At 35.4% G+C, this 22,371-nt stretch overlaps 1 protein-coding gene across 9 annotated transcripts in view; it reads left to right on the top strand.

Annotated features, from left to right (window-relative positions):
- Positions 1 to 22,371, top strand: part of DLG1 (discs large MAGUK scaffold protein 1) — a 129,963-nt gene that overhangs the window by 80,368 nt on the left and 27,224 nt on the right. For all 9 annotated transcript variants that reach the window (XM_065747834.1, XM_065747829.1, XM_065747833.1 and 6 more), the window contains 9 exons: positions 2,876 to 2,929; positions 6,461 to 6,511; positions 6,731 to 6,855; positions 8,246 to 8,415; positions 9,094 to 9,230; positions 9,898 to 10,042; positions 13,379 to 13,505; positions 15,477 to 15,633; positions 16,835 to 16,937. In XM_065747834.1, coding sequence (XP_065603906.1) covers positions 2,876 to 2,929; positions 6,461 to 6,511; positions 6,731 to 6,855; positions 8,246 to 8,415; positions 9,094 to 9,230; positions 9,898 to 10,042; positions 13,379 to 13,505; positions 15,477 to 15,633; positions 16,835 to 16,937 — 1,069 coding nt within the window. The remainder of the gene's footprint in view (positions 1 to 2,875; positions 2,930 to 6,460; positions 6,512 to 6,730; positions 6,856 to 8,245; positions 8,416 to 9,093; positions 9,231 to 9,897; positions 10,043 to 13,378; positions 13,506 to 15,476; positions 15,634 to 16,834; positions 16,938 to 22,371) is intronic.

The following is a 22,371-nucleotide window of genomic DNA, read 5'->3' as shown; positions in this document are numbered from 1 at the left end:
CCAATTTCTAGTGGATATATGTTTACGTGAGTCTGTCACCCATACTTTTCTTACCAGGCAAACAAGAAATATGATTAGCATCAAATCTATTTCCTTCTTTTGGAGGAATTCTATCCACATCACATACAAGACAGACAGACCAGGGAACCCAGTGGACCTCTGCTGTCAGATTAAATGAGTAAAGATAGTTGAGTCTCCAGTAACATTTACTTTCAGGGTACTGTCAGTAAGCTAAATTGAATTTAAAATCATTGTAATAATAAGCACTAACATACATACTTATGTGTATATATATACTTGTCTTCTTTGAGACTACTTAACTGCCGTTGCTTTGACAGTGTTCGTATCTGCTGACTGGTGCTGACTTACAGGTAGGACAGTGAGAATTGAGTGACTTATACCTCTGTCTAGTGGGTGTGTGTAGGTGCCTGCAGGAGTTAGCTATAGAATTCTGCATCATACATAATTCTAAGCAATTGGAAGATATCATAGTTATCAACTTTGGATTTGGCAGATGCGTTTTTATGAAACAGATACATTTCTCTACTTTGTTAGTCACTTCACCCCTTAGGCAAGCCCAAGTCTGCTTGTAAACAAACTTGTCAAATAGCTTTTAAATATTTGAACAAGCCCTGGCATAGTAGCTCAAAACTGTTGGGTAATTTGGAGAAGTCTTGCATAACAGACCAAAATACTAGGTCTTCCTTTCAAGAACATTTGCTATTTTGAGTTAGATGCTGCCCTGTATCTTTGCAGTGTCTAACCCTGCCTTTGGAAATGACTGGCACAAATCTTTTCTCCTTCCTGCTTGGAAATCGTGGTGTATGGTTCCCTCTGAAAGAGACTGTGGATAAGTGCTGAAGGAGTGCTAGAACCAGTCACTTAATGGAAGATGTTTTGCATGTGTTGGTTGGTTAGTCTCTGAAACATTTTACTGGCACTCCTGTTGAATTACTTTCATATTACAGAATTGTAAAGTTAAAAAAAAAATCTGAAGTTGAGTGCAATCTAAAAAATGTTATTAAACCTTCAAAAATAATCTTTTTTTTTTTTTTTATAAATTGAAAATTGATCATTGCTCTACTATAAAATAAATATTATGTGTGCTGGTCTTCTATGGACCCAGTGGACATTAGATTTCCAATTACAAACTGAATACACTGAAAAATAAGGCTTTGTAGTATTATAGATTTTTTTGACAAGCTTTATATCATGACATTGGTAACTAATACTTGATTTATGTACTGAATAAGGTCTGTCCATGTGTGTACTGAAAGAATTGCTATGTGAGAGGGGTATTTGATGGCAACTGGAAAGAGTCATAAGTGTTATCCGTTTTATTTCCTTTTTTATAGTCAGCTCTATTAACTAGTGCAGATACCTTTTGAATTTAGTACTTATTAAACGCCGTGGGCCTAGCTTCTGATACATCAGCCTAATGACAGACTGATAACTCCTGCCTGATAATGATAGTTTATTTTCGCCTCAGTCTAGGTCAGCCCTTTGTGACTTTTGGGGGTGGAGTTATATTTCTCAGAAGTACGCTGTTCTAGTGGTAGTGAAACTTTTGTAATTGTCATGTTCTTGTAAGTCTTTGAGTGTTTAATACTAGCTTTTATTACAGATAATTAAATTGAGACACATATGCTTAGACATACATGTATATACACACAGAAAGATGAGAAAAGATAATGAATATTTTAATTTTAAAGATGAGAAATTTTTATACATAAAAATCTCTATACAGCTTTAACGGAGTTGTGATGAATGTTGTGTTGTGTCACTGAGTTTGTGCATCTCATATTGGACTTAATACATCGACATTATTTGGGGTCAAGAATATATTTCCATGCTTTTGGCATTTTTTTGTTGTTCTTAGATCAGGATAGATGCTAGTGTTTCCAGCCTGTAGATCTTGGAAGTTCCTCTGTCAGTGGGAGGGGCCTCTAGTTATATCAGAAAGAATGCAGACTCTCGTGACTTCTCTTTTTGTGCTTGCTATTAGGATGAGGCCTAAAAAGTGTTTATATCCCACTCAGTCTCTTCCTAATATATTAAGAATTAAAAGGAGAAAAAGACTTGCAACTGATTTTGAAGGAGATAGTCAATGAGAAAGTAAAAAGTCTGTTTCAGAGTGTTTCAGGTAAATTCCTCTGATCCGTATGGATTTTCTTTCAGCTGAAACCGTGCTTTCATTGGAACATCTTCAATAACGTAAATGAATAAAAATGTTTCTTTATTCTGCCAGTTCCCAGCCAGTAAGAATGCTATGTAATTTCCTATACCTATGGCAGTAATCTCCAACCTTCATTATAGCCTATGAATTGATAAAAAATTTCCAATAGAAGTGCATGCTGCTATGCCATGAGTGAATGTCTGCTGATATGGATTTGCTTTCGCATGTCTGTTTTGAGGAACTTTTATAAGTTTGCATTTTGCAGCTTACAGTTTTGTTTTGAAACAAAGCAGAACAAAAATAGTACAAAAACTTCCTGGTAGAAAGAAGATGTAATCAAAACCAATTGTATTCAGGATGCTGTCTTGTGAAGCAATTTTGAATTTTACATCACAAATATTAGAGTAGCTGATATTGTGTCAAATTATGGCATGTTTATTTGTTTTTATCCTCTTGAAAAACAGCATAAGAGACAGAATTCGTGTACAAAATAAATAAGCTCATAGCGTGTCTTTGGCAGGCAAGCACTTTCTTCAGGCTAGAAGCAGGTGTTTCAGAAGAGTCCATTTTGGAGATTCTTAAGCTGAGGCCACCTTTTAACAGTCCTCTGAGAAAGCCAGCAAAACAAATACTGTATAATTACTGTTTGTATTTTCTTCTATGTTGTATAATATATATATATTAATTCTTCTTTTAAAGGCAAATCCCCCTCCAGTTCTGGTGAATACAGATTCTTTGGATACTCCAACATATGTAAGCATACACTTCTTTTCAATTACAACTTTAGATAATGCTGGTAGTTTAGATCTGTTCTTATTGATCAGTGATGTCTAATTTACCTTACAGTTCATGAATTTGTTAATTGCCCTGATGGTTAGCTGAAATCCTTAAAAAGCTGTTTTACAAAAAAACAACTTAAAAAAAAAACTGAGGGGAAAAAAATTGTAGACTTAAGGGGAAGGTTCTGTGAGTACTGCTGTGTGACAGTGCAACACAGTGCAGAATGCAATTGATGGGATGCTGAACCTCTTGAATCTCAGAGAACACTATTTCTTCAGCTGCACAGGTAGATGCTTTAATATTTAATGTGTTATTTCCATTGCACTTCTCATAAAACACCTCTTAGTGGCTATACTTACACTTATTGTGCTCTAAGTGTTCAAACAAATTGTTGGATCTGTGCAAAACATTAAGGTAACAAGTGTAATTATGTAGAGGCTCAAATCTGCATTTGGCAGTGCATGATCTGTGGTAAGAACAACACTGGCAGGTATAGTCTTTGGAAGCATTGGAATGCATGCATGTTTGACACAGAAGTCAATTTTCATCCTGTACCTTCTCCTACAGCTCCATATGCCCTGATTGCTTCTTGTTTCTTCTAAATAGTGTTAATGTCTGCACTAGCTTATATTTTATTTTTCTTTCTAGGTATTAGCATGTAAAGCACAGATTTATGCTTTCTAAGTAAAGCAAAAAAAGTAAAAACAAACAAAATAAAGAACCTTGTTCTTGTCAGAAGCATTCATAATTAAAGTTGTTAAAAAGGAGCTGCAATAGATCAAGACAGGCAAAAAAGCATGGATTAGTTGAAGCAGAAGATAAAAGATTAGTACAGTGACGTAATTGGTTCATAAATGAGGCCTAAGTATGAATTCCATTGCCTGAATAAAAGATGACAGCAGCAGTTTGCAGTGCGTAGTTCTTTTAGTGTGGCACAGATGGTTTCGGAAAGAATACTGAAAGTAAGGTGTCTGCACACACAAACTCCACTGGGGAGATAAGTGATTAATAAAGCTGCTCTCACATTTCAGAAGGCCTAAGCAGAGCAGTAGGTAATAGCAATAGAAAATAGGACTAACAGAACAAATTGACATTCAAAATTATAAGCCATCTAAACTACCAGTTTACAAAACCATAGCTAGCTATAGTCTAACCAACAACGTAAGCATAGGAGGAAAAGAACCTAGACATACCTTTCTAGTTTCCCATTATATGTAATGGAATTGTTATGTGGCATGTAACATAAAATCTTGTCTGTGGGGTAACTGCATCATGAATCTGTAAAACATTAACTGTGAAAGATTTCCTGCTAGTAGGAACAAAACCCACCTAAATCTAGGAAGTTGTCAATGAAAAAATGTTCGAGGATACAGCTCTTGTTATCTGAATTATAAAGCTGCTGAGAATCATAGAATAGCTTGGGTTGGAAGAGACCTGAAGGATCACCAAGTTCCAACTGCCTGGAGCATGCAGGGTTGCCAGCCTGTAGATCAAGCAGTGCCTTGGGCTGTCCAGCACCCTGTCTTCGATGCCTCCAGGAATGAAGCAGCCACAACCTCTCTGGACAGTGTGTGCCAGCATCTCAGTGCCTTCTCTGAGAAAAACTTCCCCCTGACATCTAATCTAAATCTTCCCTCCTTTAGTTTAAAACCATTTCCCCTTTTCCTATCACTATCTGCTGAAATACTAATTGATCTTCGCATTCAAAGAAAATCGCTAGTCTTCAATTGTGGCATAATTACAGCATTTCCAAAATATACTGTAATTTTGCAGGCACCATTCCTGTATGAAAGAAAAATATTGCTTGCTTCAGCAGATCCAAGATCATTTCAAAACTTCCAAAAAGTAGGACTGTGATTTTTATCACTACACGTACCCTTGCTCTTGCCTGTGCTCACGTTTAGTTCACTAGATAAAATCATTTTGATGAGAATATTGACTGGGGAGCTGAGCTGAAGTAAAAGATAAAAATGATGGACATTCTTCTTTACTTGTTACCTGGAATATATTTTAAATTTGAGTTGGAGTTTTGTACTTAAAAATAGATTGCTAGACCTATTAGACTTCGTTTTTGTTAATGGAAACAGGGAAATGATTAATCATCCTTGTTTATTAAAAAAAAAAAAAAGTCAGGTGATGATCAGTCATTGTGAATCCTATCCCGGGTGCTGTAATACTAGATGAGTGGTTCAGTTACCACATGTCATTTTTGTAGATAATAGTTCAAGGATTATGCTAACATAAAAACGTCTTCATCACACAGTGGCTTCTTCGGTGTTGTTGTGGTAATGGATCCCGTTTCATGTATTCAGAAGGTCAAGACCTTTTCCCTTTTAATGGAGAAATATCATATGTTAAAAACAGAGTATCTTTTGCATTGAACAAACTATTAGGACATATCATTTTTGAAGTACGGTGCAAAGAGGAAGATAGTGATCTGTTAGGTCTGAAATAGATACAGGCTATATTGCAGTAAAGGGAAATGTAATTAGAGGTTAAGAAAAACTATATTGAGGCGTAAATGAGCCTGATACTAGACAGCCTGTGAAATTATGGAGTCCTTAGTTCAGGGAGCTGAAATAAATATATTTAATTTAATTTATTTCATGTTTTACAAACATGAGGAATGCTGTAGATGTGGTCTTAATTTTGTTCAGGTTGAAGTAACAGATACGGAATAAGGATAGAGAAGATTCTTTGTAAAACAGTGATAGAAATGTTATTTCCTATCTTGTTTAGTATTGCTTCCTAAAGAGCTAAGCCATTAAAAATAGTTAAGAAATTTGGAATTTAATTTTTTTTTTAATTGAGATATTTGTCACTTGTTCTTTGTGTTGTGCTTCTGTAGGCAGCAAAGAATGGGGATATCCTTTCTAAATTGTGGGCAAACAAGGCTCCTCTTTTCTTCACTGTGGCTTACTCCTAGTATTTTTGCTCATCTGACTTCATAAAATATTATTTTAAGCTCTTCTGGTTTTGGTTCTATTGTGATTTCTTGGACTTGAGTGTATATGTAACGTGATAAATATTAGCATAAATGGTTGTTGAATCTTGCTTTAGATGGTTTTCATTCATTTCTAGTAAGAAATAATCTGAAGCATCAGTCTGCAGTTTTTCTCTGGTCTGTGAGGAGCAATAGTTTGAAAATTCAGCTCTCTTTTTTCATGCAGTTTTTTCCTTTACCCTACAACCCCTTCTTTTTTCTCACTTCTAACTTGCCTTATGGCCTGAGAAACAGCAAGAGCATTTTTTGTGGGGAAGGCAAAAATAGGCTTCTGCTTTGCAGGATCCATGTGAAACAGTCGGCTCATGGAACCTTTACATTTAAACTAATACAGAAACTGCCTTGATGATGCATGTACAGAGCGGTGTGAAAAATCACACTCCTGAGCTCACTGATCAGTGTGAACCAGCTGAGATTTGACTTGGAATGAGCTGCCAGCATAGCAAATTGCATTGTAGAATGTGTAAAATTCTCTAAGTCTTGGTTTTGTTTCTTTTTAGGTCAATGGCACAGATGCAGATTATGAGTATGAAGAAATTACTCTTGAAAGGGTAATACACTAAATGTCATCCTGTGGTTGTGTTGTCATTTGGGGTTTTTAACACATAAGTATGAAAAATCTACACATTTTGATATCACAAGTTGACAGTTACTTTATTTTTTTTTTCAGTTATATTGTATAAATTTAGTTTTATATTGAACCAGATATAGGGTTATTTTTTTTCCTAAAAAAAAAAAAAATAAATGTATTTTTCCCCCACTCTTTTTAGGGAAATTCAGGACTTGGCTTTAGCATTGCAGGTGGCACAGACAACCCACATATTGGGGATGATTCAAGTATTTTCATTACAAAAATTATAGCTGGAGGTGCAGCTGCACAGGATGGAAGATTACGGTATGATGATTTTCTGTATCAGGTTGCTAAATGTTTATTATTATTTTGTCAAACAGTTGATAGAACGTTTTCTCTTTGCTTCAGTTATCATATTACACTGCATTTTAAACAAGTTTTTCTTACAGAAGTATTTTGTAAATAATGAAAAATGCTTGGACCATGTAAAAACAATTTTCAATCAAGAAAATCTGCATCTAAGTTAACTCACTTGAGTGAACTTTATCTTCCTAATTTGGTAGTGTAAATTGATAAATTTTCTGTAGTCCCTAATTCAGTATGCAGAGGAAAAGCTTAGGTAGGCAGGTTAGGTAACACTTGGTTATCCATGTACACATTTACTCATATATGATATCATATCATGATATCATGGTATCATATATGATATCATGGGGTTGGACTTGATGATCTCTAGAGGTCCCTTCCAACCCCTATGATTCTATGATTGGGCTTATATGCATTCATTGCTCTTATGTGCTTGGTTTCTTTCTTTATCTTATTTTTCAGAGATCCTGTATATCCTCAAAAGCCATACTTCTATAGTACCCCTCATTTTCTTATTGTGTGATGATACTTGTACTTAACTTGTAGTAAAGAAATGTTGATACATGGTTAGGTAGTAGCAAGTGATATTTGCAACTCGAAGTTACAAATTAATAACAAATTGTATTTATGAATTATTTGAAATTACTTTTAGATCCAGAGCAGTCCTTCAATAAACTCTTGTTTAAAAATAAAAAAGCTGATTGTAGGACCAGCTTTTTTTGTGTCCTATGCTGTTGAGAACTTATTTTGTGCAAATGCCTGGTGACTTAACTGTTTTAGTCTTATTAAGATTATTTCAGGACTTCGTTTTAGCCTGTTTGGCACTGTCAGAAGATACATCTGGCAGAACTTAGTGACAAGTGGGTCAGACATTCTACTTACTGTAATGAGAGCTCAGTGTTACTACAGCAACACATTAAATGGAAAGGAAAGCCAGCACTTAAATAGCTTGTGGAAAGCAGGAAAGGAGCTTGTCTTGTTCATATCATGGTTTAAAACTAGTGAATTCTCATTTTATAAGACCTGGTGTCTGATTTTTTTTTTTAAGTACCCTTTCTTATAGCTCTAAACGAAAGGTAGTTCACCTTCAAAATTCTATCTTGTGTTTCTTTTAAAGAATGTCCTCTGAAATTGTGGACAAAATAAATATTCCATTTACATATTTTCCAATTATTTTTGCTTTATTTTTAAGCATTCATGTTTAATTTTATGACATTGCCTTGAAGCAGAATCGATGTATCTGACTGTGTTAACATGTGTTTTAGTGTATTTTAGATAGAATATTGGACTCCTGATGAGTCTGCTTTGCTATAACACAACAGCTGAACATAAATATTGCTGTCTCTAGGGTTAATGATTGTATTCTACGAGTAAATGAGGTTGATGTTCGTGATGTGACACACAGCAAAGCAGTTGAAGCATTAAAAGAAGCGGGATCAATTGTACGATTGTATGTCAAAAGAAGAAAACCAGTGACAGAAAAAATAGTGGAAATAAAGCTTGTAAAAGGCCCTAAAGGTATGTAGAAAGTCTAAAACTCTTGCTGCAAGAGAAGGATAGAGTCGATAGATTTCTGCATTTGATAGTTAAAGAGCACAGTACCTTGCTTGTGAAATTCTAGTACATGCAAAATAATGCAAATTAAGGTGAACATTATCACAAATTTTCATCCATGTTTGTCCTGGAGTTGTTCGTGTACAGTGTGTATTTTTCATTGAACTTTTAAAAAAGTGTAGTTCAATTATTTTGCTGATAGCTTTTAGTAATCTTCAAGTATGTTATAAACAGGAGTAAAATATTTAATAGCAATTGCTTAGATCTTTGAGAGATTAAAAAAAGATTTAGCATATTCTTCTGTTTCTATACACAGGTACGTGGAAAGCAGTTTTTAAAACATATGTCATGATGCTATAGGTTTTCTATGTGTGTCTTTCAAAATGCACGAAGAAGATAATTTGATTATCAGAACTTCTGTGAATGTTACAGCTTTTCCAAAACTTTCTTGAAAATCATAAAGTTCACTTGGAAAGTTATCCAGTATTATTTCAGCAACAACCTAGTCTTTTTATATGTATTTGTGTGGGTGCGTATGTATTTACTCATGTATGATATATAGATAGCATTACTATTCATACAGTCATTTGAATCTAGGGAATGCTATAAGGTTTCTTGAGGAATTACTTTATCTTCAAGCAGGTCTTGGTTTCAGTATTGCTGGTGGTGTAGGAAATCAGCATATACCTGGAGACAACAGCATCTATGTAACCAAAATCATTGAAGGAGGGGCAGCTCATAAAGATGGAAAACTTCAAATTGGTGACAAACTTTTAGCTGTAAGTAAAGATTTTAATGGAGTATTTACTTTTAGACTTGGTAAGGACATGACTCAGTTTATGATTAAGCTATGTGTTAGTGGAGAACTTTGCAGAAATGAATATTAAAAAGATTATTTTAAATCTGCATCATAGGAAGTGCGTATCTGTGTACCAGTGATAAAAATGAGCATCTAAGAGTTTTCTTTTGTACAGTTAAATTGGCAGTCCAATAAAAAGATAAGTTGTAGGTTTAGGCAGATGTCTGAGGTAGTGTACCATAACGTGGGTATTGTTCACTGTGGTAGATAGTAGTGTGAGCTTAGCTTTGATTTGAATTGAGAGGATTAATTAAAAATGAAAAGCAAAGAAAAATGGAGACAGCTTTGTGTATGCTTATGAAATTTGTGATGTGCTATTTGCCCTATTTGTTTTCCAAAGTCGTGTTTTCTACTTTTCCAGTGTGACTGTCAATGCAGTTTACTATAATATCTGGAGCAAAGACTTTTAATAATATTTCAGAGCACTAAGCAGCATCTTTTATGTAGCTGGGCCAATTGTGTCTTTGGTATATGAATCATAATAAAGACTCCCAATGCTAGATTGCTTCAAGAGATTTCAGTGAGTGTCATATGAAAACCTGCATTGTTTTTTTTTGTATTGAGAATTTGTTTCTTTTTTCCTTTAGGTGAATAGTGTTTGCTTAGAAGAAGTTACTCATGAAGAAGCAGTGACTGCCTTAAAAAACACTTCTGACTTTGTTTATCTGAAAGTTGCAAAACCCACCAGCATGTTCATGAATGATAGTTATGCCCCTCCTGACATCACAAACTGTAAGTTTAGCTTTTCTTCATGGCGTGTTTTTAAGGCTTGAATATACCTCATCTTAGTAGCTGAAGTTTAAAGCTTATTAATATTTAACCCTCACTGTTATGTAAATTTGATGGAAGATGGTTTACCAAGGTAATTTGATAATTTATAAATAAAATTATGCCAAATGGAATAAGGTCCTTGAGCCAGTGTGCTGAAAAGATTTCACCAGTGGGACTCTTCTGTCTGTTTCTGTTCTCTTCTGAGAAAGGATGGAATATGTTTCAGGCAGCAGTTAGTGATGTTCTGAGTTTTTGGTTTTTTTTCTATTTTATGGACTTTTCAAGCATACGCAATTCATGAATAAAACTAGTCTGGGAGGAGAAGGGAAGGTCTTAACCTCTAAAACCTGCAAAATTCCATGTATTCTATGAATATATTGTAAATATAAAAATATATAAATATAAGCTATATGTAAATGTAAGCTATATATATAAATACCCATATATATCAACATAAACTTGAACTATTACTTTACTTTTGATATATTTTTTTATAATGCAGATGAATAAACAATGATTAATAACACAGTTTAGATATTACATGGATTTTTTTTTGTCCTTAAAATGGAAGTGAAAGCAACTGGCAGCAACTGCAGAAGCAGCTCATCTCAATGATACTGCTGTTTGCTGATGCAAATTCTAGTGCTACTGTTAAAGACTTAAAACATCAGAAGGATTTACTCTTAAATAGCTTGTTATAAATCATATTGAATATTGTGAATACATTTTACTGCTGACCTTTTCTTCAGTTTCTAATTCATTCACTCTAGGCTAAAGTAGTAGCGAGGAAACCTTTCCTTACTAATAGGTAGAAAGAATTTTCAAATGTTATTTGCCATCTATTTGTTTAATTTGGTATTTATCCAATAATAAAATGAATACATGGATTCTTGAGGACTACTTGTACTTACCTCTTCCTATAAGTTGGTTCTGGGGGAAAAAGCAACATGTTTTTTGACTTATTTTAGGGTTTTTGTTTGTTTATTTCTCTGTTAGATATAAGTAATAGACATCAGATACTTAGCACTGATATGTACAGGTAGTAGTACCTCATATGTAAGAAGGAATACTCAGAACAAACCAGATATACAATCTAAACCAGTATGTAATGGGCAATAACAAAAATAAAATAAGCAAAGGATAGAAGTACCTTATAAGCCTTCTATCACCTTGTTGGTGATAGCTACAGTACTTTCAGTCTATTTATAAGCCCAAAGAATTGCAGTGTGGAGCTAATTAAGTTTTCTGTCTTCACTGTCTTACTAAAATGGTATTCTTGAAGGCTCCGTTCACTGATACAAAACGAATTTTCAGCCTTCATTTATTCAGTCTCTGTTTTATGCTATTGTCTATGATTAAAGAGCAGTCATTTTAAGTTACGGAATCTAGTTTATCCAGTGCTTCAGCCTTTCCCACTGTTTCTGTGGAAGAGAGTATTTTTTTCTCTCTGTCTGTTGTAATTGACTTCTTCTCATATGTTTCACTTGGAATTTAGATTTTCTGAAACAGAGAGAACATGATCTGTAGTTTGCCTGGTAGTACTGAAGTAATACAATTACATTTTTGTGGATGGTCATGTGACAAACATAGAGGTATCTTACCTATTACTCCTGTACCTTTGATCATTGGGATCTTTTACTCTGTTAATCTATTTTGGGGGGCAGAGGCAAAGGCTCAAGGAAGCTTCGGGAGAGGAAGTTAGAGAGGGACCTGGTTCCTGATAAACTGGCCAACTCCTGGTGATGTAATGATACCCTAATATTAGCAAAGGTCATACTTACTAATTCCTCAGTTTCCCAGATTACTTTAAAATAAATAAATAAATAAAAGCACGTGCACGAAAAAGTCCCTACCTCTACAACGATGAAAAAATAACTTGGTATAAGGCTTACTGACTAGAAATTAATAGTCTCCTTGGGGTGATAATTCTGTTTTTGTATTGTTATGATGTGGAATATCAATAATGCAACAACAATCGTAAAACCATAACACTACTGTCTGTATCAATAAGTACTTTTAAAGTAGTATTAATTCTAGCAGCATGCATAAGGGCATGCTGCAGGCTCACTTCTTATGCAGAGAATAAATTTATCCCAACTAGTAGATGAGCTGGTGACTCAGTTCATTGAAGCTAATTGCATCGTAGCATAAAGTCATGAATCCCTACTGCCCAAATATATGCCTGCAGTGTTCACTGCCCAGATCCACCTTTGGTTTTGCTTGTGTGTTTTTTGTTTGGTTGGTTGTTTTTTGTTTTAATTTTAAATAAACACTGTCACAGACATAGAGTGGTGCTCTGCTCAGTACCTACTGGTACGGTACCTGCACTGTCTGCAGAACATGAAGTATATTACTCATGGCAATAAATTTTGGGATCACAATCACTGCTGCCATGCAACTGGCTAGTTGCATTGACAGCTAAACTGATTTGTGTGTTTTGTAGTCATAACTAATAGCCTTCTGAAATAAGTCACATATCAGCAGTGAATCTAAATTACCTCAATAATCTGAATATAAATGTTGATCATTAAGTGGGTCCTGGAAGAAATGTTGAATAATGTATTTGTATAAATGAGTGTGAGTTCAGGATATTACTGAATGGGTTCAGAATGTGCTATTTAAAACCACCAAATTTAACTGCAGTGTGCATGTTGTAGAATATCACAGAGTCAGGAAAATGTTCAGAAAAAGAATTATAGTACATTTTCCAACTACTGTAAGGATTAATCTGATAAATTTTTCTAGTGTGGGTGTTGTGGCTCAGGCAAAACTTAGGCATATTGTGTGGAGGACTGCTCAAAGTTGTACAAGAGGTTAGACTAAATCTTTATAACACTCTTTTTAATCAATGCAGCTGATCCTTGCAGTACAGCTGATTTTTTTTTTTTTTGCTCAAGGTTGTTTATCTGTCTCAGTAAATTGATGCCTATTACTTAGAAAAACAGGAGGTAGAATAATCCTGCCTTTGTGTCTTAACGTGAGCTGTTGGCTGAGCATCTCTACCAACACCTGTGTTGTCATTTCAAGATGATCATGTTCAGCGTCCAAGAAATTTAACATTCCTTCTTGTTTAGATCTGATAGTCAGAATAGCCTACAGTATCTTAGAGATGTTGGGTGGGATACTCCACATCAGATCTCTAAAAGAAAAAAGTAGGCTACTTGTCAGTTTGGAATATGTAACATTACATCTTACATTTTGTTTTTAGAAGTCACTCCATGTAATATTTTGTTTCAGTTCCAACAGCTTTCTCATTCTTGTCTTAATGCTTACTTTTATTTTTCTTCCTCTTTGAAGCTTATTCTCAACCAGTGGACAACCATATCACTCCATCTGCCTACTTAGGACAGACCCTTCCCCCAACATCTCCAGGGCGATATTCACCAATTCCGAAGGGAATGCTTGGCGATGATGAGATCACCAGGTAATGGAGAAGAAAAGCTACATTAGTTACCCAGGGAAGCTCAGAATATGTGTTTGTGGGGAAAATGTTGATATTTCAAAACATAAGTGCATCTCTTTCTTACACTTTAAATACTGTTTTAAGGAACAAAATGGATATATAAAAAAAGTGTATACATGATGTGTCATTCTTGGAGTAGTATTAAAATCAGAATGCCCTTCTGAAATGCTTCATGAGTAGCTTTTTAGGATGGTAGAATTAACAGACCAGAGATGATTCATTATTCTGAAGCCAGCAATATGTCTTTTTCAGACAAGGGTTTATTTTATTTTGGTGGATTAATAAATCCAGAATGGCTAGAGAGCTCTTAATCCTTCCCATTAACAACTGTTCATTACTTCATTGATTCAGTAGAAGATTGCATTAATCTTTTTGTTCATCAATAAAGCTCATCTAATTTTGCTACTTTTCTATCCTGCAAGTTGGGAATGTTCCACTGCATTTTCAGTATATTGTTGCTGAAGTCTGTGTCACTGGTCTGTGTCTAATATGGGTAGTGCCATTCGGTTTCTGAGATGGAGTCTACCCAGACTGAAACATAAGTGAGATGGTTACGCTGGAGAATGAGGAGAGCCTCAGATGTGTCTGCATTTTCTAGCTTATGGTTAGGTGGGCATGGATGCAACAGTGACTCTGTCTGTCTGATGATATTGCTAATTACTTATGTTATAAGAGTACAGCTTTTCTCAAAGCTTCTGAGATTTTTAGGCTTCCTTTGAAATGTAATGGCTATTCAAAGAGGGCTCTAGGTGTTTTTCTTGAAATTACCTTCTGTTTTTCCACTGCTTTCATCCCAGAACGAGGCTTAGATATTTTGAATAATATGTAAAAAGATGCCATGTATATAAGTTCTCTTACTGCAGCTTATCTGTGTTATTGTGATCCAGAGCTATATACATAGGTTTTCACAGTGTCGTATGTATGTAATAAAACAGCACTCTGAAAAGACAAATCTGACAGCGGGTGAAATTTAGGAATTTGATGCTAAACTGATCTAAAAGCTTGTGCAGAAATTGAGCAGTTTTAAGAGTTGGATTAGGTTGTATTTTTTGTTTTGGAAAATTGCAGCATCTTAGTTTACCCTATGAATTAATAATTCATGTCTCCAAATATTTAAGAATGTCCGTTAATTGTTCTTTAGTGCTCTCTAGTGATTTTTAACTGTAGTGCACAGTTGCTGTTTTAAAAGTTTTCTGTTTCTGAAATCATCCATGCTTTTATTCTACTGGATAAAACAGCAGATTTTTGAAGGGAGTGTTTCTGTGCTAGATGTTGACTGGCTGTATCTATTGAATTTACTCTTTTAACTTGATCAGCATTTCTTCTTTTGTTTCCTAATCCAAGCCAGGAAGCCAAGAATGAAGACAGCTTGGCTTGGATTTAACTATTTCAGTTACAGTTTCTGCAAAGAAATTGCAAATACACATGAGAATGCTACAGTTTCTGTCTTTGCTATGTATTGTTATGTCCAACTAGCATGGAATTAGAGCAGCAAGGACATAACGTTTCATTATTAACTTTTCCATTAGAATTTAATTGGTAAGTTTCAGAAACAGAAAATAGTGTTTTTATTACCATTAGATTGTTCCAGGATCTTGAACAATATGGAAAGAATTAAATATTATCAAGTAGTGCTGAATTAGCAGCACAACAGGAATTTAGAATACGCACATACAAATGGATAGTTCTGTTCACCTAACAGCAGGGAAGGTTTTTTGCATTTACAAGCAAAATAGAAAGTGTACAGATAATAGAAAATATTTGAAAATCTAACTGGTTCTAGGGGAGACAGTGTTGCTTTAAATCTATTATTTTTGATACCTGACTTTTCAACACTTTTTATCTCAGATGACTGCTTTGCTATTCTAATTATTTATTTTACTTTTATTCAAGACTTGTGACTAAGTGTTGGCATTCCTTTCTTTCATCCAGGGAGCCTAGAAAGGTTGTCCTGCATCGAGGATCAACGGGTCTCGGTTTCAACATTGTTGGAGGAGAAGATGGAGAAGGAATTTTCATCTCTTTCATCCTTGCCGGAGGACCAGCTGACCTCAGTGGAGAGCTTAGGAAAGGCGATCGTATAATTTCTGTAGGAATTCTTGCTTCTTTTATTTAAACACCAGCAACAAAAAAGTTTTCCCTACTTTTGATACCAATGCCAGATAATACATTTCAAGTGCAAAGAATATGATTCATTAACTGAGCTGAATTTGAGGCAATGGAATAGTTGCCAACATATTTATAAAGTATCTTTGAGGATGTTAGTCTGCCTCAGTTTCTCAGTGAAAATGGCAAGTTTCTATCTCGTGTGTTATTGAGAGTGAAAAATTATAAGACTTTGAGTTGTTTTTACTGGTATCTGGGGTGTGTGTGTGTGTGTGTCCAAATGGGAAGAATGCAGTCTGCATAAACAAGCCTTTTAATGAGATGGGGGCACTTTGCAGCAATGTCTGAAAATTGTTGCTTCACTTCCTGGATTAACTGCAAAACTTCCCACTAGTTTTAATTGCACCCATCTCATACCTGTCTGAGGAGCTTTTCTGTATTACTGCTGAAGGTCATAAAGATCTTGTGTGTCTTTTTGAAATGGCTTAATTTACGAACAGTAATTTCTCAGAACAATTACATTGTGTTTTGGTAAATATTTAAGAAGGAAAAAAATAATTTTGGCTTTGCAGTCATTAAAATTCTGATGAATAAAATAAAGTACATCTTTATTTTAACATCTAACAGTGAAAAATACTTTTGAACTATGATTGACACATTTCTGCTTCAGATTTTTTTTTTTCCTGAGACTTTTTAAAATGGCTGCAGTGAAAGCAGCGAGACAGCTTCATGGAGGATGAGGTCTGTCACTGAATTTTAAGCACAATGGTCTTGTAGGCATGCTTCCAGTAAGGAGCTCCGTGAAGTTCTTTGTGGAAAGGTGAAGTGAACCATCACAGAAGGCAGCATTCAGTGTGTGACCTTTAAAAGAAAGAAAAAGATCTTAAACAAGAAAATTGACCTAGCGATAATAAATTTATGAAGTGATATACTGTGATAATTTGTTTCTTAACAGATGGGTACGTGCAAGAGAGGATTCACTGTCTTTTGATTTTAGTAAAGATCACTAATCCTAGTTTATGTTAACTATCTCATAATGTTGATAACAGAGAAACGTAACAAGGCATGGAAACTTATTTGTATCCAGTTAACTTTTTTTTTTTTTCATGAGATCTGTATTTGTGCTGACAATGATAAACACAAACATTTATTTGGGTAAAAAGGATTTTCTGTATAATTTGTAGGTAAATGGAGTGGACTTGAAGGCAGCGACCCATGAGCAAGCAGCAACGGCTTTGAAAAATGCAGGCCAAGCAGTAACTATTGTGGCTCAGTACCGTCCAGAAGGTAAGATTGTTTCCACACGTTCGACTTTTGCTTCTGTAATTTGAAAATCAGATAATTTAAAATGCCTTCCCATCCCATCCCCACCTAACCTCTTTGGAGCATAACAGAAACAAATAATGTCATAGATGTTGATGCATACCTGTTAGCATAATTGCAAGCTGGCGTTGGTGCTACAACTTGCTATGTTGCTTGCTGAGATCATGTTCAGAATTTTGATTTCTTTTCTAAATGTTAACACTATCAGAACATGAAAGCCAGTAAATCCACAACTGAGTGGAAATACCACAGCATTGCTTATATCCTACTTCTGTCTTTACCTTTTAATATGGTATTTTATTTTCTTGATGACTGGGAGGATAAAAGACTAATTCCTACTCTGTTGTGTTGATTCAGATGACCTAAAGAAACCTTCAGATTTTCATTCCTCTGTTTCATGCTAAGCTGGTATTTCCATTTATCTAGCAATTTCTTCTGATCTGGATTAGACTGCAGTGAGTGCTGATTAACCATTCTTGTGGACTCTGCAGGAGTAAAATAATATTGTTTCATCACAATGCAATATTGTCCTCATGCAACACTTCTGCAGCAAGTTTCAAATGCCTTTGTCTATTTGAGACTTTAACAATTCAGTAATCTAAAATGATATGCATACCTAGAGTCTGCAAGGTCATGTGCTATTGTTATGCATATGACAAGGAATTCTGGATGGCTTGTTATGAACTACTGTCAACAGCTCGTTCTGTGGTTTTACAGACTTGGGTAGCACACCATGAAGCCTTGCTTCCTTAAAACTTTTCCCTTAGCAGTCCTAGCAAGGAGTAAGTGTAAGTGTTTATCTGGACATCAACAAGAACTGCCATATTCATCTGAAATTGTTAGGTAGCTGATTGCAGCACACTCTTCTTCATTCTTATTTTCTGCTTTTCAGACACGTTTCTCTTACTCTTATCTTGTTCTCCCTGAGCCTTTGAAGTGTTAGCTTTCACATTTTCTTCATCTCCACCTGTGTTAACATCGTATCCTATTTTCTCCAGTCCAGGAATTCTTGTCAGTAATAAGGCCAACTTATTTGTTTGTGTCTGCTTCATGCTCAAATCCCTGCAACCAGCCCACATGGTCAAACCTGTATTGTCTTGAGTGTGTGCATCCTGTTCACATGTTGAGTCTGTAAATTGTTCTGCTACAGGACTGGAAATAATAGTAAGATCAGCATTGTTGTGGCATGTTTGCTTAGGCTTTGTGTGTGAATTGTCAGGTATTTCTGCTGATATGCATTTGGCCCATCCTCTGTTAATTCTACAGTGTTCTCATTAGGTGAGCCAAATTGTTACACCTTGTAGCCCCAAACATTAATGATCTCTTATTAAGAGTTAAAACTTGTGCTTTTATTTACTTGTAGGTTATCCTTTTGAGGATCAGGTCACTTTTTTTTTGTAAAAAGAGGGCATTCTTGGTCGCTGTTTCTTCTGCCAGAAAGATATTTTGAGAAGAGGTTCCTAGTAGCAGAACAAATGTTTCTCTGGAAGAACATATTCTAAGACACAACCACTTTATTTCTTCCTTGCCAAAAAATGTGTTCAGACTTCACCTAAAAGAAGCAGTTTTTCAGTCCTCTTTTTCTGGCACTCATGCTTATAAAAGCAAAGGATCCCTTCGTAGTCTAAAGGTTGGAACTCTCTTTTCCTAAGAAAGAATAAGTGTTTTAGATGGTTCCTGCTCTTTCTGCACTGGAAAAACAGCTTTCTTCATTACTGCCTGTCCAAGTTGGTAACTCATTTTCTTGAAACATGCTTTGAGGTGCTTGACCGATAGGATTTTGAGTCATTGCACAGAGGCTTGCCTAGAGCAACAGACTCTTGCCTCTGTTACAAATTTCTCAGTAACTGTCACTTGTAGGCTTCGAACTTAAAGCTTCACTAATTCCTTCATGATTACTGGAGCATTCAGAATGAAAGTGCATATAGCTGAGCTGTATTGAGAACGTGGTTCTCAGAGAATTATAGGACCCATTTGAAAGAGTAGTTGTGGGAGATGTTTCTTGAAATATCTATAGACAAACAACTGGCATTTTTTTCTTAGAAGGATTTTTTTTCCTTCTAAGATGTTTTGTCCAAGTGCCAGTTTTTCTCTCTGGAGTAATGCTTTAAGTCCCCATTTGGAATGGGAATGTTGGAAACGTGTCAGGGTTTACCTTACCCTTTGGAGGTGTGCTGAGAAAGGAAAGTGTATGTAGGGGATTGAGATCCATTGTAGTTTGGAGACAAAGTCTGAATTGATACACATACCTCTGAGAGCTCTAGCTACTTATGTCTGACTTCTGCTATCTCTATCTTTTTCTTACTTCTTGTAGAAAGAGGGTGTGTGAAACTCTAGCTGTCAGCTTTTTTCAGATCTGGTGTAAGAAGTTATTTGGATAAGATATTATCTGTTCACAGCTTAGGAATCAGTAAGAAGAATATTTCCCTAAAGGTTTCTGATTATTTTTTATTAAAGGAAAGCAGTCTGCTTGAGATACAAGTTTCCAAGTAGAAAATATAATCCCGCTAATATTGTGTATTTGATGAAAATAGATATATTTTCTGATTGTCTAGAAATCTGAACTTTAGCTGCTGATGGTCTTGTTTTCTCCTAACTTGATTCAGTTAAGTTGGTAATGATACATACACTCTATCTCTGGCTTTTTGTTTCTGCCATTCAAGAAAAGGTTAAAAAATGTTAAAATGAATAGATAATAAAATTATTGTTAATCATCAGTGTTTCTCAAATATCTTTCTAAAGATGAAGAATGTCAGTTCTAACTGCTTCTATTGGATATGTGTGTTATTTATGTTTATGATTCTAGTAGGACTTTAGTAAAAGATGCTGACAGCTAGGACAGATCAAGGAGACTCTAGACATCCATCAGTGCTCATTATAACTGGGTAAATAGATTCAGTTTGATAGGAGCATTTGGAAGACACTTGGGACCAGCTCACTTCACTTCTTGTAACTGTATATGACAGTTTCTATGTTCATAGATGTGGTTGGAAATGTGAATTTATATTGTAGCATCCTGCAACATTTGATCTTTCAGAAGTTCACCTCCTGTCTTTCTGCTCTGGTTTGTGGGGACAACAAAAACAAAAACTTTGTAGGCAGTTCTCTTGTATAAAAGCCTCATTAGGCTGTTTAATATAAATTAATAAAAATCATTGGAAAGCTCCTGTCGTGGAAGATATTGAATTTTCCATATCCCAGTCTCCTCAAATCCTGTTAGACAACATAGCTTAGTGAGCACATAGCCTACACCCTGGATAGGCTAACATAGCTGAATGGTACTGCAGTTACTGCGTTTGGGCTCAAATTATGTAACTGACTTTCTTCTTCTCTTAAATATCCAAAGTGTTCCTTGGTTACAGAATCAGAAAGCAGTGAAATAATGTAAAAACAAATGTAATCTTATACCTAAGAATATCGTTCTGGGCATGCATTTGCTTTTCATCAGTATTCAAAAATGTTTTAGTGATGCCTTACAAAATTTGCCTCCTATAGTCACTCACATTTCAGCCACTTACCCACACTTTGGGATAGCTGAAAGCCAAAGAGGAATTGTGTAAGTATTCTTTGCTAAATCAGCTTGTACATCAGGCACCACTTCTGTACGCTTGTGCCACAACTGTAACCAGTTAGCTTCAGTCTTCTCTGACTGCATTTCATGCTTTGCCTGACAGCTCACCTAAAATCAGTTGTTGTGAGACACTGAGTCATACTGGGTTGTACTAGGTCGTACTTGTGTGGTACATACACGCACTCATTTTGTGTGCGTATCAGAGAGTGCTGCTGAAAGATGGAAAAGGGCAGAAGCCTGGGAGATAGGAATTACCCTGTACAGGTGGTGGGTAAGTCAGGGTGTTGTTCTCATTTTCCCATTCCTTTTGAAGCTTTTTGTTATTCTCCCTCTGGCACTGCGCATTTTTCTCTCCTTTTAGGACATCATCTGTGAACAAAATGGGATTTTGCTTTTTAGTGAGTTCTACTGAAAGCAAAGAACCATTACCCGAAGCAGTTTTAAAGAAGATGGTGTTCCTCCAGTGCACAAAAGCATTTGATGAACCATTCTCATTTGTAGAGGTTTCTGAGCCATTACATTTTTCTGCTGCTCTCTAGCTCTGCGGAGTGCCACTGTGCCTTTCCTTTTTTTATTGTTTTGTTTTCTTTTTTTCTTTTTTATTTTTTTGAGCATGTGTGTGTCTTCAGGTTTTCCACAAATGTAGGATGGTAAGAAAAATGTGATATTCGTGTGAGAGAATGAATGGAAGCTCTAAGCTATTGAGATTCATGTGCATCTCTTGGGGTGTCTATTCAGAGCTGGTTGCTGTTACCATCCTGCTACACAGCAGTGTGAAGGGAATGTAGTGAGGAGAGGAGCAGCAAGGGGGAGTATAGTGCTGTTCAGGGATGTGCAGCCTCTGTTTTCCTCTTCCCCTTACTTCACGTGGTCACCTCCATTTCCATTATGGCCAATTAAGTTAAAAGGTCATCTGAAACATTCATTTGTGTTTTGGGGATGGCGTAATAATACAGGCTTACCTCAACGTTTCCAGAAAGTTAGATTTGGCCATTCTGACAGGGAACAAGGTGCCAGTACACAACCATAATTCTGTCATAGGTTGAGTGCATGTAAATATTTTAAAATAAGAAAAATAGCCAAAGAAATACATTTAAAATATGAAAATACTTAAAATATGGAATTTGGATAGGAAATAATTTTGTGGATTAAACACTTTTTCTTGTATTCTGCTAGCTTGAAACTGGGTAGTTAAGTACATATTTTATAACTGTGAAGTCTGCTCTTAGAGGTCATAGAAGACAAAAACAGGCGAAATGAATTGGCATCAGCATTCTTTCTTTTGTCACTTGACTCTTCCTTCAAAATAGTGGCAAAATGCCAATAAGCCTTTTATTACAGGAAATAATAGCAGCACGTTGTTTCCCAACAATCCACCTGAAGTTTAAAAAATAAATGGTATTTTAACTAGTAGAACAGTTTTGGTTGTTTCTTTTTTTTTTTCCATGTCAACTATCAGTTGCCTATTATTTAGAAATTAAAATCTATACTTCTCTTTATATTTTGTGTGATCAAGTCTATCTCTTTATATCCACTTCTCTGAAAGAATAGTGAGATGGTTTAGTGATCAGATTAGCCCAATGTTCTTAGGTGATTGGGAGGATCAGTGTAAGATTAGGAGAAGGTGAGGCCAAGTCCCCAAGAGAAGATTTTCATGTATTGTGTAAAAAAAAAAAAAAAAAAAAAAAACAACAACCAAAAAACAAAAAAAGCAACCCCCCCAAAACAAACAAACAAACAAAAAACAACCACAACAACAAAATAACCAAAACAAAACACCTCTTCTGAACTTGCATTGTTTATGTATGTTGCTGATACATACGTATT

This window comes from Cyrtonyx montezumae, unplaced genomic scaffold (genome assembly GCF_038088225.1).
Source record: "Cyrtonyx montezumae isolate F1298 unplaced genomic scaffold, pur_monq_1.0 scaffold_5, whole genome shotgun sequence".
NCBI lineage: Eukaryota > Metazoa > Chordata > Aves > Galliformes > Odontophoridae > Cyrtonyx > Cyrtonyx montezumae.
Note: the sequence above shows the minus strand (reverse complement) of the source record. Positions and strands in the feature narration are given on the sequence as shown.